General features: G+C 44.5%; 1 protein-coding gene across 2 annotated transcripts in view; it reads right to left on the minus strand.

Moving 5' to 3' along the window:
* The window catches only part of LOC115335873 (hedgehog interacting protein), an 84,423-nt gene extending 79,936 nt beyond the window's left edge, over positions 1–4,487 (minus strand). The window contains exon 1 of one of the 2 annotated variants that reach the window (XM_030002295.2): positions 3,632–4,487. In XM_030002295.2, coding sequence (XP_029858155.1) covers positions 3,632–3,898 — 267 coding nt within the window. In that variant the 5' untranslated portion in view covers positions 3,899–4,487. The remainder of the gene's footprint in view (positions 1–3,631) is intronic. The other variant, XM_030002222.2, reaches the window with a different exon arrangement.
* Between the last annotated feature and the right edge of the window lie 10,483 nt (positions 4,488–14,970).

Here is a 14,970-nt window from a genome sequence, read left to right on the forward strand (position 1 = left end):
GAAACCATCAAACTGCAGTGGTTTAAACTAACTGTGCTCTGGAAAATATGTAAAACTTCCAAACATTTATTGCAACATGCCTAATAATGATTATGCCTGCTGCTGACTAATTTACAACATCTGTAAGATCATCCTTTAATCTCTAGCCACATGAAAGTAAAACGGGTAGACTAAAGGTAAGATAAATCCTGGAATGCACAGGAAAGCATAGCATACTAAATTGGTTTATCAACAAAAAGAATAATGCAAAGAAGAAGAAACAGAAGATGACACAATAGACATAAATTCTTTACGTTGAATATTGTCATTTGTACTCTGCCATACCTAGTTTGAGAAAGGCAGTATAATTTTGATGTTAATAGAAAAAAAACAACAGTGAAATAAGTCATTGAATTAAGCCGTATTTGATATACAAGCATTTATGTCTAAAAATCATATGCTTACGAGATTGTTCAGCTGTTGGGTTGAACATATGCTTCTTCTGTGTTATAGTGCTGGATTATGTCATTAAAGAGTTCGGTTTCAATTTTAGGGTAATATGTAAATAGATCATTGTACTAAGGCAGCTGTTAAAGGGACCCCAAGATGAGTTATTTGTTTAGTTGGATGTGTTCAACAATAGCCTTTGTTCGTGAAAGAGCCAGAGCAAACAAATGATTGTAAAAGGGCACACTTGAAAACAATTACTTTTCACCCATTCCTTGACAGCCTTGGCTGTGAAACCATCCAAGGTAGAGAGGACTTCTTTGCCTGTCGGGCTGTAAGCAAACTTTTAGAAAAACTGATATTATAATGTTTGACTGGGATGTAGTAGCCCTTCTTAAACAAGGGGATATTGCAGAAAATTAGAAGATGAAGAGTTAAATGTCAACAACAGGATGCAAAAATCTTACTTGAGCCAGTGCAATGTTGTATCTGCTCATTATGGTAGCTCCATTTTTGTTCCCCAAACAGCAGCCAATGGTAGTATTTTCATTATGAACACAGATCAATAATTTGGTCAAAAATTCTCAAAGACCTGGCATCTTAACCAAGAAGCTCTTATGAAAATTCTACTGAGCATGCTCAATTCTTCTTCTTCTGCTTTTTTTTTTTTTTTAAAAGAAGCTAGCATGTAGATTTCTGTTAATGTCATAGCCATTCCATCGCGTGGATATATGACACAGTTTAAAAAAGCTGGTTTTGGAACTTTAGTAGAACACAGTTTAAAAAATGTGCTTTTAGAAAAGTTCCGTTCAAATGTATTCCATAATAGCTTGCCATGTCTTTTATGGAACGACCACCTCATTCTGTCAAGTATAAATGACATATATTTTGACGTTTTTCCTAAACATATATTGATATGATAAAGCAGATTTGCGACTTTCATAAATGTTAATCTTTGGTGAAAACCAGTCTGATTTTAAAAGCCTGTAAAATAATATTCCTTAAAAAGTGTAATTTATATTTTAAAAAACAGGTTCAACAGCTCAGAAATAGCTACTGTGGCATATATGGTCCTCACATTTATATCAGGTTTTTAGTACCATTAGTAAAAAAAAAAAAAACCAAAGGGAATTAAAAAATATTTTCAAGGAATAGTAAGAAGGGAATAAACTCTTCAACTGCCTGGAGATTGAAAACTAACCAAAATTCAACCTCCAATTTACTGCATTCAGCCAATTACTACAAGGGTTTCCAAGCATTGAATAATCTCGGTAGCATATATGCCACCGAGACACTGCAAACAGGGTGAATTAAGGACATATTTTCCAGTCTTTATTCTTTTTTTTTTTTTTTTTTTCCTTTTTCCCAGCTAGATCTTTCAGGTTATCTGTGTGTGGTTAGTTTATAGTTTAATTCAATTATCACACAGGAGCTTAATGACACTGTCTCTAGACAACATGAAGAAATATATCTGCCTTGAATCTCAAACTGCTGCTGCATATGGTATGAATAAAGAGAGATCTGCAGCTGAAAACCTGCAGTAAGACAGTTCTCACTCATCTGGGAATAGAGGGGGTAGGACAAATGCTCCCTCAAAAGGCATGAACATTTGGACAGAGCTGGGGACTGAAGGAGAATGATGTTCTCCAGTTTCACCCATTAGTGAACCAACTAACAAACACAATGGTGTTGTTGTTATTCTTTTGCCATAAGCAACAGGACTCTGTGTGTGGGCAGCAGTTTAGTGGGGAGGAGGATAAGTCGACCCCTTTTTGTCCTATTGATTTTTTCCTATTTGCATGACTTGAGCAAATTAAATGATGCAATATGGCTTTTTGTTACAAAACAAAGTGAGAGATACCACCCAGACACATATGTTGATTCGTAGAAGCTGTTTACATGAGAATGGAGTGAAATCTACCGTGAACTGAGCATAAAAATTCGATTCAGGCTGGGTATTTTTTTTTATTATGCTTGGGCCAGCAAGACTGAAACACAAGTTTTCCAAGAGTCTCTCAGACCTTGACAACTACAGAGTTGTAACTGAGGAATTCTTAATTAAACCTAAACCAGGATGAAAAAAAAAAAAAAAGAAAAGAAAAAATAAAAAGACACCTGATTGTTTATTTCACGTGCAGTGATTCTTAATGACATTATTCAGCAACTTCCCTCCCTGTGCGTACCCCTGGATGCAACACTGGTCATGGCAGCAGAGCTTAGCAAACGCGGTCCCGCAGGGTTAGGTACCAACGCCTTTGAAAATCCAAGCAACAGGCTGATAAGCAGAATTTAACTTGCTAAAGGATGCAGAGAACTCCCAATTTTAGGAAACCGGTGGGCAGAGGGGGTGCTTCCCTTCACATGACCGCAGCTTGAAACTGGGCAGGGAGGCTGCCAGGTAACGTGAAAAGCAAGACTATCTCACGGCACCTCGGGCGAGAAACCGGTCATCAGCGAGAACTTAGACCGGGGTCCTTAAAGCGGAAACTTCGGGGGTCTTTTGCAGGTGACACACGTAACCCTGAGTAACGCATGGGCCCCGGGCAGGCTGCGGATCACAGAGTTTTGGTACACCGGCACCATCTCCTATCCCAAAACCTTCCCGACTCAAGCTGCGGAGCAAACGGGACAAGATTTTTCACCCCGGGAAAACCCACCGCCAAGTGAACGTACAGCCCCGCTGCTGCCCCGGGCCCGGACGGCAGCCAAAGCCCGTCCGGCTTCTCCCACCTTTCCCCGCAGCCGCGCCCGGGCAGCGGTACCTGCGGGGCGGCCCCCGGCCCCGCTGCACCGGCACACGGCCACAACGTCTGCGGCTGCGGACAAAAAGTAACTTCCACGCACCCCCGCCGGCCAGCCAAGGGCTCTCCCCGCGGAGCGCCCGTCCCCTCCAGGGCAGCGGATCCGCAGCCGGGCTCCCCGCGACTCCCGAGGAAATAAATCAGCACACCAGTGTCATGTTTCTGCTTCGCTTCGCCCTCACCTCCCAGGCAGAAACGGTCGCCCCCCCGTCCCCCCCCGCCGCTGCGTGTCCCCCCATCCCGTCCCGTCTCCCCCCCCCCCCCCCCCCCCCGCAGGGGAAGGCAGCAGGTTAGCGGCTGGTGCGCGGGCTGCACGCAAAAAAGAAAAAAAAAAAAAAAGCCCCAAACCCACGTCTCCCCCCCCCCCCCCCCCCAACCCCGCAGCAGCCCTAGGTGGTGCCTACCTTCGCCTCGGCGTGGAGCAACCCCTGCGCGTCAGCGCGGGAGCAGCAGGACAGGCGGGGGTAGAGGCCGCGGCACATCGCCTCCCCGCCGCCCGGGGCCTCCGGGGACAGCACCCGCCGGTCGCGCTTCTTCAGCCGCCTCGGCGGGGTCCCGTTGAGGCACCTTCTCCTCCGGGCGCCGCTCTCCCCAAACTTGGCATCCCCCTCGAAGAAGCACAGAACCACGGCCACCAGCAGCAGCTTAAACGGCAGCATCTTGAGCATCATGCCTGAGGGAGCGTGTGAATGCACCCAAAAAAGGGGGGGGGGGTGGTGTGGGGGGAGAAGGAGGGGAATCCCACTGACTTTCCTTTGCACTTCAGATCAGGAAACCACCTCCCTCCCCCAGAAGGGGAAAGTCTGGAGGAGAATAATAACGGTAGCAATTAAAAAGCCTGCGGAGGAAACGCACTTCGGCCGCCCCCGCTTCCAAAAGGGCGGACGCGAAAAGGCAGGAGCGGGGGGAACGAGCCCCCGGGCCCCGGCGGGAGGATGCTCGAAGCCGGCGAAGTTGTGCAAGTGGCACAGGTTTAGCAGCTGCCGCTGCCGCGCCGAGGCGCCGAGGCTCGGGGCGGGCCGGGCAGCGGGCGGCGGCGGCAGCAGCAGCAGCAGCCCTTCACTTGTCGTCCCATAGGAAGGGTGTCCCCGAGGTGGGACGGCGGCGGCGGCGGCCGGGCCGGGCGATGCCCCCTCCGCTGCTGCCGGCGGCGGCTGCGGCTCACTAGGGCTCTCATGTTTCGCTCCCTCTTTTCTTCTTCTTTTTAAGCCGCGCGCGGGGAGGTGCTGCCACCGCGCGCCCTGCACGTCACCCGCCGGCACCGGCCGCGCGCGCCGCCGCGCCGTCCCGGCGGGAAGCGGCGGCGCCGCGCCCGGCCTCACACCCGTTCCCACCGCCCGCCACCCCCCCCCCCCAACCCCCCCCCCCGACCCAACCTCCGACTCCGGCCCGCGCGCGACCGACCGGCCGGCCGGGCGGGAGCGGCGCGGGGCCGCGCCCGGCGCGAGCCGCAGGGGCGCGGCGAGGCGCGGGGCACGCGGCGGCGCCCCGCCCTGTAGCGGTCTCCCCGCGGCGGCCCGGGGGTCGCCGCGCGCCTCGGTCTTGGCCTCATCCCCCCCCCCCCCCCCGCCCCTTCCCCGGTGAAACGGGAGCCGGGGCTCCCGGAGGGCCGGCGGAGGAGGCGGGCGGGCGCCTTCCGTCTCCCGGCCGGCCCTGTCTCGGCGGGAACCGGTGGAGCCGCGTCGGTGGCCGGCGGAAGGCGAGCGCTGTAGGTGGGTCCTGCTCTCCCGACGGCTGAGGTGACCGGCCCGGGGGCGCGGCGGAAGAGCCCCCCCTCGGCGTGGCGCAGCCACCGTTTGGCCGCCCTGGCAGAGCTGCTGCTCTGGGTCTGCCTGGCCGTGCCCGCCTGTTGCCCCCCTGTCCCCCGACTCATCCCCAGGTGCCAGGGAAGGTTCCAGACGCGCGGGGCAGGCACCGACGGCCACAGGGGTGAGCGGTGGGAGGTGCCGTCAGCTCCCGGTGGCTTTTTAGCGGAGCTCTGGCATCATTTCTTCCACTGAAGGTGCGGCGGGCTGACTGCTTGGTGTTGGTCAGTGCAGCGACGCTCGCGCCTTCGCTCTGACCATGCTGACCGAAGTACGGTCAGTCAAAGTACGACCAGTTGGTAATGGCGGCAGCTGACCCGGCGGCCGTTGCTTAATGGTAGGAGGGAGCGGGGTGTAGAGGGGTGAGCGTCCGCCTAGGTGTGCTGAGAACGGGAGAGCTGTACGTGCGGAGTGGGACGAACCGAGTGTCTGGCAGTTGGTGGCAAGAAAGCGCCTGGGAGACCAGGAGCCAGCTGGAAAGGGAAGGGCCAACCCCGGTGCAAACAGGGGTGAAGTGAATTCGGGAAGGAGAGAGAGGCGAGCCCGGAGATCGCCAGCCCGGGGTAGAGACTGAGGTCCCTGGGGAGGAGGTGCTACCGGAGCCCTGCAGGTGGGAAGCGGGAGCTAGAGCATAGCGAGGAGGTGTTAGCTGTGGGTGCAGCTACAGCCACTCGCTTGGGGGTAAAGGGCAGCTGGACAAATAGAGCCCTGAGGTGTATTTACCAGGGGCTTGCTGCTAATCCCTGAAATAGAGGAAAAAATGGCTTGCACCCAAAGGGCCCCCCTTAGGAGGGAGAAAAGGAAAGCAGCGTTGCGTGGAGCTCCTAATGTGCAGTAGCGTTGTTCCTAAAGCAACTAGGACTTGTTACTGTTCTCCTCACGTTTATTTTTAACCAAAGAAAATGAGTCCCTTCAGATTTACGTTTGAACTCTTATCCTTAAACAGTCCACACTGAACTAAATAGGAATTTGGCATGGACAAATAGTACATCACATAAATCACTGAGTAGACGTAAAGACTGTTTCCTCTCCCTTTAAGTGCATTTCTTGAAGGCTAGTGGTTCCTAAACTCATGACCACCACTTGTCTTGCTGCTGACTCTCATTTGGCTGAAAATGTTCCCAGCCAAGGCGAGCTACAGCAACGTGAACGAGGGAGGCCTGTGGTACAGCATGGGCCCCAGCACTCATGTTGATGAGTGAAATAAGGATGGCACCCTTAGGATATCAACAGCACTGGTGATACAGCATCCTTGCTTTGTAGTTTTAGAAAAAAGTACTGCTCTGCAATACATGAACTTGTTCCATGAGCAACCTGACTGACAGAACTGTAGCAGTGTAGTTATATTACCAACAGCTATGTCATTTTTATCACTCTGCATTATTATGTAGATTATTCTGAAATAAAAGTGATTCTGGTATAAAGCAGAATAATGGTATCAGAATAAAGTCACTTTTATTCCCAAGCAGACTCCTTACAGAGGGTTACAATGGCAGAATTGTAGTGGCAACAGGACACAGCTGGAGGTCTGTATGTCTCTTTCCCTGTGTAGGCAGGTGCTTGTACTTTTCAAGTAGATTGCATACTTCTGCCCTGCATCTCCCTTACTGGAGCGGGAAACTGGAACTCGGTGGAAAGAAGTGACTGTGGGGCAGATACCCTCTTGAAAAAACAAATGTTCAGTGAAAATTTCTGTTGAGGAGTTGTGGCCTGGTCCTTGCAGTTCCTGTCTCCATGAAGGAGAGAGGAAGTGAGGAATATAAATCTATATGATCAAAGTAATACAGCTGTTAGTAAATAACCTTTCTTCCTCCTTCAAGTGCTGCCTGCATAAATATCTGTTTCCATGTATACCTGTACCAGTTCTCAGAGGAGGTGAGTTTGAGGTGTATTAATTAAATATAGAATGATTTCCCGAAATGGGATTTAGATCAAGTTGCCAAACTAAGAAAGAGCTGACAGTCTGTGAAGGTCAGTTTCTACATAGAAATTTTACACAGATCTATGATGGAGACATTTCCCAGAAATTCTGTGGAATGTACTGTTGACCTTGTATAATATAAAGTGCTCAAAACTTCAAGCTCTGTAGTGATCGAGTGATATAAAGATGTATAAGCAAGACTTGAAGAAGGTTGAATGTTCTTTAAAACCTCTGAATAGGAATTTCTGATTCTTGGGGTTTTGTGCAAGAAGACCTGATTCAATCTTACGTTCCTTTCCACACTTTAAACGTACATGATGGCTTTTTTAACGAAGTGGCTTTTTCAAGCTGCTTAATACAGCATTTTATTTACAAACCTTCTTAATAATGCAAAGTTAAGGTCAGTATTAATATATGCCAGTTCAGAGTGTCAACTTCAGGTGACTTCCAGCTTCTGACAAACAGATAAGGGACTGCTTATGAAGTAAAAACATATACATAGGAAATATGGTTAATAAACACATCAGTTTTTTAAAGCAACCTGGATTCTGTCATATGAAGCTCATTACTAGAATTAAACATGGTAATGCTGTAAGTGAGCTGAATAAATTGTGCAATTTGTTCAGAGTATGCAGGATGTATATGAGAATCTGGGTTACAATGTAGCTATGTGTGAAAGGGTTAGAAAGTTTTAAAAAAGGAAGCTATTGCTGCTACAGTGTTTGAATGCAGATTTTCTCCTAGTTTTGCCTAGGAGATAAGCAGACTGTGCTTATGTATTACCATTACCTTAATCATCTATATTATTATTATCTGTATCATGATATGTCATGGTACCTGTATCGTGTGAATTAAGTGTGTCAGAATACCCTTCAAAGAGTGTAAGGCTGATTGTGGCATGCACTTGAACTTATTATTTCTCAGATTATTTTAAGTCTGTTCTCAGACAGTCATACATATTTTGCAAGGAAATTGAATTGCTCCAAGAAACCTGCTTTAAGGTTTCAAGTTTGTGAATTCCTCAGTAGTTTGAACAGAAAAGGAAATGTGCAATGTGTAGCAGCTAGTGTCAGTTCTGGGAAATGTAATTATCATATGAGTTTGCAGATAGGAGCAGAAGCTGGGCAAACTGATGTCATGGCATCAGGTTTGATGGAAGCAAACTAGCATCGAATTATTCCTAAACTCCCAACAGATGTTGTTTGATGGCACAGCTTTACATATTCTTGTGATTTACAGAAGAACTCCACATGCAGTGACCTCACTTTTACAGCTAAGCCCATGCAGTATGAGATGTGTCTTCTCAGCAGTGATATTGGGCCTGAATTCCATCCTTCCACACTGGTGGCAAATACCTGGCATGCCATGAGGAGGAATGTTGCAGTGTTGGAGCAGGCTAGAAGACAAACCAACACTCACCCTGGTCTGTATCTGAGAAATTATGGTATTTAAGATACAGTACTGTACCAGGGACACTTCATTAGGTGAAGCAGGTGCACTTCAGCTCTTGGCACGTGGCTCTGCTTTTGTTTTAGCTGGCATTTGAGTTGAACTTCTGGAACAGGCTTTTGTCTTGCCATTTATTTTATTAAGAGAAATAAGCTGCTTTTTTTTTCAGAACCACTTCCATGGCAGATGAAATGAGGGTCAAATCTCTCCATGTCTTATCATTATTACACTGAGTCCACATTATTTTCACTGAGTCCATTGTAACATTATACTTGTTATTTCGAGCACTCTCCCTAAACTGTGGGATCTGTTGTGAAGCCAATGATTCTACTTTATTTCTTAGTTTTAGGTAGTCCTGTGAGGAGAAGGGAGTTGGACTCGACGATCCTTATGGGTCCCTTCCATAAGGGAGATATTCTATGATTCTGTGATTCTGTGTTCTTGTTGGGGTCACTCTGTATCATAGACCAGCAAGAAACAATCATGGATTCTCCACTGTAGGTGCTCAAAATCATAGTTCCATTTCCATATTAAATTCTGGAAAAAAAACTTTAATTTTGAATTTTGCGTGTTTCATTTAGAAAGGAAAGTAGAAGAATCTTTCTAAAGTAGCCAGATAGTTCATTAAATTACTTTGAAACAAAACCGAGGTTGAGAGTCCAAGCTCTGAGGCTTCTGCCTCAGCTGTGGCTCTTGAAACTTAAAGGTCCCAACTCCCTGTTTTCTGTCAGCTAGATGGACAGAGACCCAGGAATCTGGAAATTTGGAATGAGGACTTGGGCAGGAATCTCAAGGTTTGGCAGTCTGGGCTCCTGTGCTTCTGGCTTTTTTTGGGTGAAAGCCCGACTGTCCTGAGAGTCCCATTAGAAGTAGAGAGTTTTTTCTGGCTCTCTGCTGCATCACTGGGGCTAGGGTTCCTGTGGCTTCAAGGCAGGGAACTGGAATATCAGGAAACCCTGACTCCGGGGCAGTCTTTATGGCAGGAGTTCCCCACAGCTGTGAACTCTGCAAGTCCATTCTCTGTAGCAGCTCCTCTGGTAATGAAGAAGGCAAATTGCTGGAATGGTTTTATTAAAGCATCTTGTGGTTAGTCAGAAGTTTATAAAACCATTATATTTTTGCTTATATTTCTGTTTGTGATTTAACAGATTTTTTTTCAGTTTGGTCAGACCGTTTCTGGTTGGTTCTATCCACCATATACTATAGCCCACTTCATTTCATGGGGTTGAGAATAACATGTTGCTTGTCTTTGCATACCACAAATACGAGGTGTGAAAGCTGGTGTAACATGAATGAACAGGACTTGTTAGGATATTTTTTATGGGAAAATAGGTGCCCAGACAGTCACAGACAGGTTTTCAGGGTATGTCTTTACCACAGAGCTCCCCATGACTCTTAGAAATCCTCTAAACCAGCTGAAGCCACCTGGACCATTTGGGACTGTAAACTAATGCATCTACTCTCTAAATATGACTTCAAAAAAACCTGAGTGCTGTCTGGGTACAAAAGCAGTATTGGGTTGATGTTAACTCCACTTGATTGGCCCATCAGGGAATATGAACTACAGATTATTTTAGCACATCACGTCAGCTGCTAACACAAAACTTCAATTACCAGTGTTCAATTTTGCAACATAGGCTAGGCTAACTAGAAGGCAGATAAAGCAAATGATTTTGTGAGGGAATGAAGACTCAAGAGGCCCTCTTGCCTATGGTCTGCATACTTTCACTACCTGCTGTAATTCACCTCAACAGCAGGTGTCTATTTATGTGTGTTAAAAAGAGACAAAGGAAGCTGCTGTGGGAAAATCTTTCTTTCCTACCAGGGACTGTAGCAATCCCACTGCCTACTGCAGTTTACCAGCCAGGTGTATGCTATCCCTTGCTCCAGTGTTTGAAGTATCCTTAACGTGCTGTAGGAACAACTTGTATAAGATGTTGTTGTGGTTTAACCCCAGCCAGCAGATGTCATCAAGGAAACTCTGAAATGCTTGTAATAGTTATCAAAGGAATAAAGGTCTTTCTGAATAAATGATATTGTGCATGCCAGAACTAAGTAATGGACCTAAATATTTGTGCCTAGTGTTCTTTGTTGCCTGCTAAGTGTGGGGATGGAAATTGTAGCCCAGCAGTGTTAAAACTAAGTGGTTGTGAAGCTCTGCTCTGAGCTGCTCAATGACTGGGATGTCAGATAGGATTCCACAGATTTTCTCTGTGTTGATGCAGTGCATGTGCATTTCACTCTGTTACATAAATCAGTGTGAGTCAACTCATATTTGATACGGAAGCTTTGGGAAATTCTTCATAGTAGCTTTCATATAATACATGCTAAGGCACCATGTACAGCATTGCTGCATATGGAGCATATATGCTATATTAACTGTACTTTTCAAGGCTACTTTCCAAACAGTAAAAAAACTTCTCTTCCACAGGTGGAAAATACCGATGGAGTCAGCAACCATTGTCATATATTCTCCTAGAACAGCATGTGTCTAATTCATATTGTGTAGTGTAGCATTCAGAAAGAGGTATCTAATTCAGTAGCATAATTTATCTTTCTGAAAGTAGGGAGTTCATCTCAAATATATACGCTCCTTGACACATCATTCTCAGAACTACCAAGTGCCCTGGCATATGGAGGAAAGTACCAGTGTACCTAACAATCATTCTCAGACACGTGCTAACAGCATGCTCAGAATTAGTCATTTTGGCCCGTGTTAAATGACTTCAGAATGGTGCCGAAAGCTGCCTCGCCTTTCTGGGATCACTTATGCCTCTGCAGGCTCATGTGCGCTTCCAGGCTGTCTTCTCTGTGCCAGTGTAATGCATACACAGCGCCATCTTTTTGAAGTGTCCGTTTAGCCTCCAGTGACCTGCAGTTACAAATTTTACCCTTAGTAACTTTTTCTATCTTGCTTCGCTGAAGGGGCATTGGGAGCATTGTGTTAGCAGCCTAAATCCTGACCGAATGAGATCAGTCTGGAGAGGATTAAAGCTATAGTCTGAGTCCCAGTCATGCAAAGAAAAAGTTGGAAGAAGCAGGTGATTTTGTAAACAGCTGATTCTTACAGAGGCTGTTCTTTGGGAACCTCTCGTGGAAGTGACTGAGTTTGGCCTGCTCACCCTCCCACACACTCCTGTGATGCACAGCAAGTTTCAAGCATGTGGATCTTAGATTATTTACAATAGTCAATCTTTAACTGAAAAACGGTGCTCAACTTCACTGTAATTAAAATGGAAAGTAGACATCAGTTTGGCTAGGAGTTTAGGATGTGGTCATAAAGCTACTTTATCCACATGGAGCACCATTGAACCATCAGGTTTTGGGACTCCCTGGTTCTGCAGGCTGATACTATTTTGTCAGGAATGTGGTCTTCAAAGACAGATCGGACCATGTATGTTCTTCTAAATGTTGAGATGAAGAGTCCATTAACTTTGGTGAGAAATATATCTAAGTAGGTGGTAGGTTCACACACAGGTGGCAATGTGTGAATCATTTCTTTCATTTGACTGTAAGATGTACGAACAAAAAAGATCCTTGGATAAAGATGTAAACTGATGTGGATGCCAGATGAACTTTGACTGAACTTAAGGCTGAACCATATTTAAAAAAAATAAATAAATAACCCAGGATAAGGAGACGCAATAGCAGGTGCTGGAACCATCTGTTCCTGGACAGCTCTAATAGAAAACTTCTAGCCTATTGTATGTTTCCCCATTAGGTAGTAGTATTCTCTGTATGAATGTGGTCTGCCTGTGGTGAGATATGAACAATAATGGCTCGGATCTCCCGGTGAGTTGTCCTCAATCCCAGAACTTTTATATGCAGCCTGGCTTCTACAGCATTTTAAATTCTCTGTATAATCAAGTGATTGAGTTAAGCACTCCATCCTAACATTAAGGCATGTATTACAATCACTATCAAATGAACTTTAAGGATGAGCTGTACTGCTCCACGTAATTTGTTACAGATGTGAGGGAATCCCTAATTTCCCAAGGAATGGTCACTGCAGACTAGATGTTGTTTGAATGAGGTAAACAGTCTGCACTTAACCCTTACTGCAGAGGTTCAGTTCTGATTCTGGCAAAAACATGATTTAAAGTGGTCAGGATTCCAGCATTTTAACCTTTCCTGCTCCCCATATAATTTTTTAGAGTAGGGCCTGAATGATTATGTAAAACAGGAATCATAGCGTTCCAGGGATGCTACAGTTACGGACTACTTTGTCTGGGACAAGATTAGTAGGTATAGGTCAACAGTCAGATATGATATAGTGATCAATGTTGACTTCCATAAAGGACAATAATCAGGATCAATTTTTCAGACTCATCCACTGAAATAATGATATTTAATGATTTTTAATATGGAAATACATTGTTTGCAGGACAATGTGTATATCATGAACTAGTTGTTGAATTTTGCTAGCAAATCAGTCAAGTATGGGTGGAAGTCAAATGAGTTTCTACTGCCATTCAACATTTTTTGGAAACTGAAGGGTCAGTTGGTTGTTCACAGGGGAATACTTTGTTCCAGCAGTCTTTTTTTTCTAATGCAAAGTCTGAGATGCTAGCACTGTACTTTCAGTGGAACTGTTTATGATAAACTTATCTGAATATATATAACGGAGGAAGGCCCTGAAGACATTTGAATCTTGTGCCTCTGGCAGCTTGAAGGACCAGAGGGACTGTGTGGGCTGTTCTCCCTGGACCTATGTTTTTTTATATAACCTCACACCGAATGTTCAGTTCTTCTGGGAGGCTTGTGTATCGCTCCACCAAGCATGGCTTTCCAAAGGGTTTGAACTTTAACATCAAGGGCACTTGCATGTCTCAGGAGTAGGTAATCTGTACAGACAAAACTTTGGGAAGCACTTCTAAGTGACAGCTGTATGTTTGCTGACAGTGGTGTTGTACCAAGAAATCAATGAACTAGTCTAGAAGTCTGCAATATTAAATTGTTTTGACAGAGCTGAGTGGACAGGTAATAATTCTAAAGTTTCCAGTGTTTTGGGGTAGGAGACAGAGTTTTAAAAAGTTTTAATAATGATTTTTAACATGATGTTAAAAATGTAATTTCAAGCAGATAATATAGTGATTATAAGTTACTTGTCTTTCTGGTTTCCTACAGGGAGGGAGTCATATAGGACACAAATAGGACACTTCTAGAAGAAGAACTTGACAGGGAAACAGTCCTGTGCCTCTCTTCTTTCTTACTGATCCTTAATTTAGAGAGTTCTCAAATAGGATTCTACGCTTTATCTTGAGATCCACCTACCTACAGCCATTAGGATGAGATGGAATTCTGAAAAGATGTAACATTTAAATGGGTTAATTATGATTTTTTACATCCTTTCTCAAAGTAGGCAGCAATTCACCCATTGATGCATAGAGCTAAGTAAAGATCCTTTTATTTGAAGAAAATAAAAATTTATGAATAAAAGGAATGTTAGGCTAGCACTGAAAAATAGAAAAAATGGGTAACAATTAATTATAAAATAGAGAAGGAAAAGTGAATAATGAAATCAAGGTTCTTTCAGATATGCTTTATCCTCTCCATTGTGGCTTGCTCTAGAGCGTATTGAACAGGTTCCCCTAAATTTATCAGTTCTCTCTTGATTGTCCCCTTATTATATACATCCTTCTAGCCTGGGCCTGAACTTCAGCGTTACAACACCTTGATACTTCATTTCTTATGAGTGCAAAGATGTTAGCTAGCTATGTATATGATATGTGTTTACTTATATACTTATGTTTATTTTTATACTTATGTTATTAATATTACATTAATATGGAATATTTTCAGTCATGCATTGATAGGACAATAAAATTGGTTCACGTACCACTTAACTTTTGAACAATCGAGGAACCCATGGTTTCTGGTTAGCTCTGAAACAGAAACCATTGCAATGTATTCTGATTCTTATTTGAGAAAACATTTATTTGTAAATCTTTTAGAGAAAGATGTTCATTTCAGTGACCTTAGTTGTACAATGCACACAATACTTATATGCTTGTTTGAAGAGTATTGTGAAAATGCAAAGCACTTCATAAGTGCTGTTTATGATAGGAAGTTTTTCTTGCATTCCCAAGCTACCTAAGATCCTCTCAGTAAATTATTTAACCAGGCTGTGCTGGAGCTTTCTATAGTGTTTAAATGAGAGTAACGTTTCATTGCTTCACTTAGCATGTAAGATACAGTCATTGCATACGGTAATCCACAAGCTAGAAAAGAGTTGCAGCACTGCAGTTTATATTATTAAATTATTATTTGTGCTAAACATGCATTTTTCATTGGTGTCAAGTGCTCTGAATAACTGTTTTAACATAAAGCAACAAAAATGGAGAGATCTTATGCTTTGTCATACAGGCTTAATGCTTTATGAGTCTGCCTGTTCATAAACGTTGTGGAATATTTATTATCGACCTGATGGAAAAGAACTGAATGTGTCAGAAGCACATGAATAATCAAATATTCTTGTTCAAGTAAATGATAAAAATTCCTTCTTTTTCATAGTTACAGTTTTAAATTTTCAAAAAACATGTGAAACACTCTGGAGTTGCAATTTCTT

The sequence above is a fragment of the Aquila chrysaetos genome, chromosome 1 (genome assembly GCF_900496995.4).
Source record: "Aquila chrysaetos chrysaetos chromosome 1, bAquChr1.4, whole genome shotgun sequence".
Taxonomy (NCBI): domain Eukaryota; kingdom Metazoa; phylum Chordata; class Aves; order Accipitriformes; family Accipitridae; genus Aquila; species Aquila chrysaetos.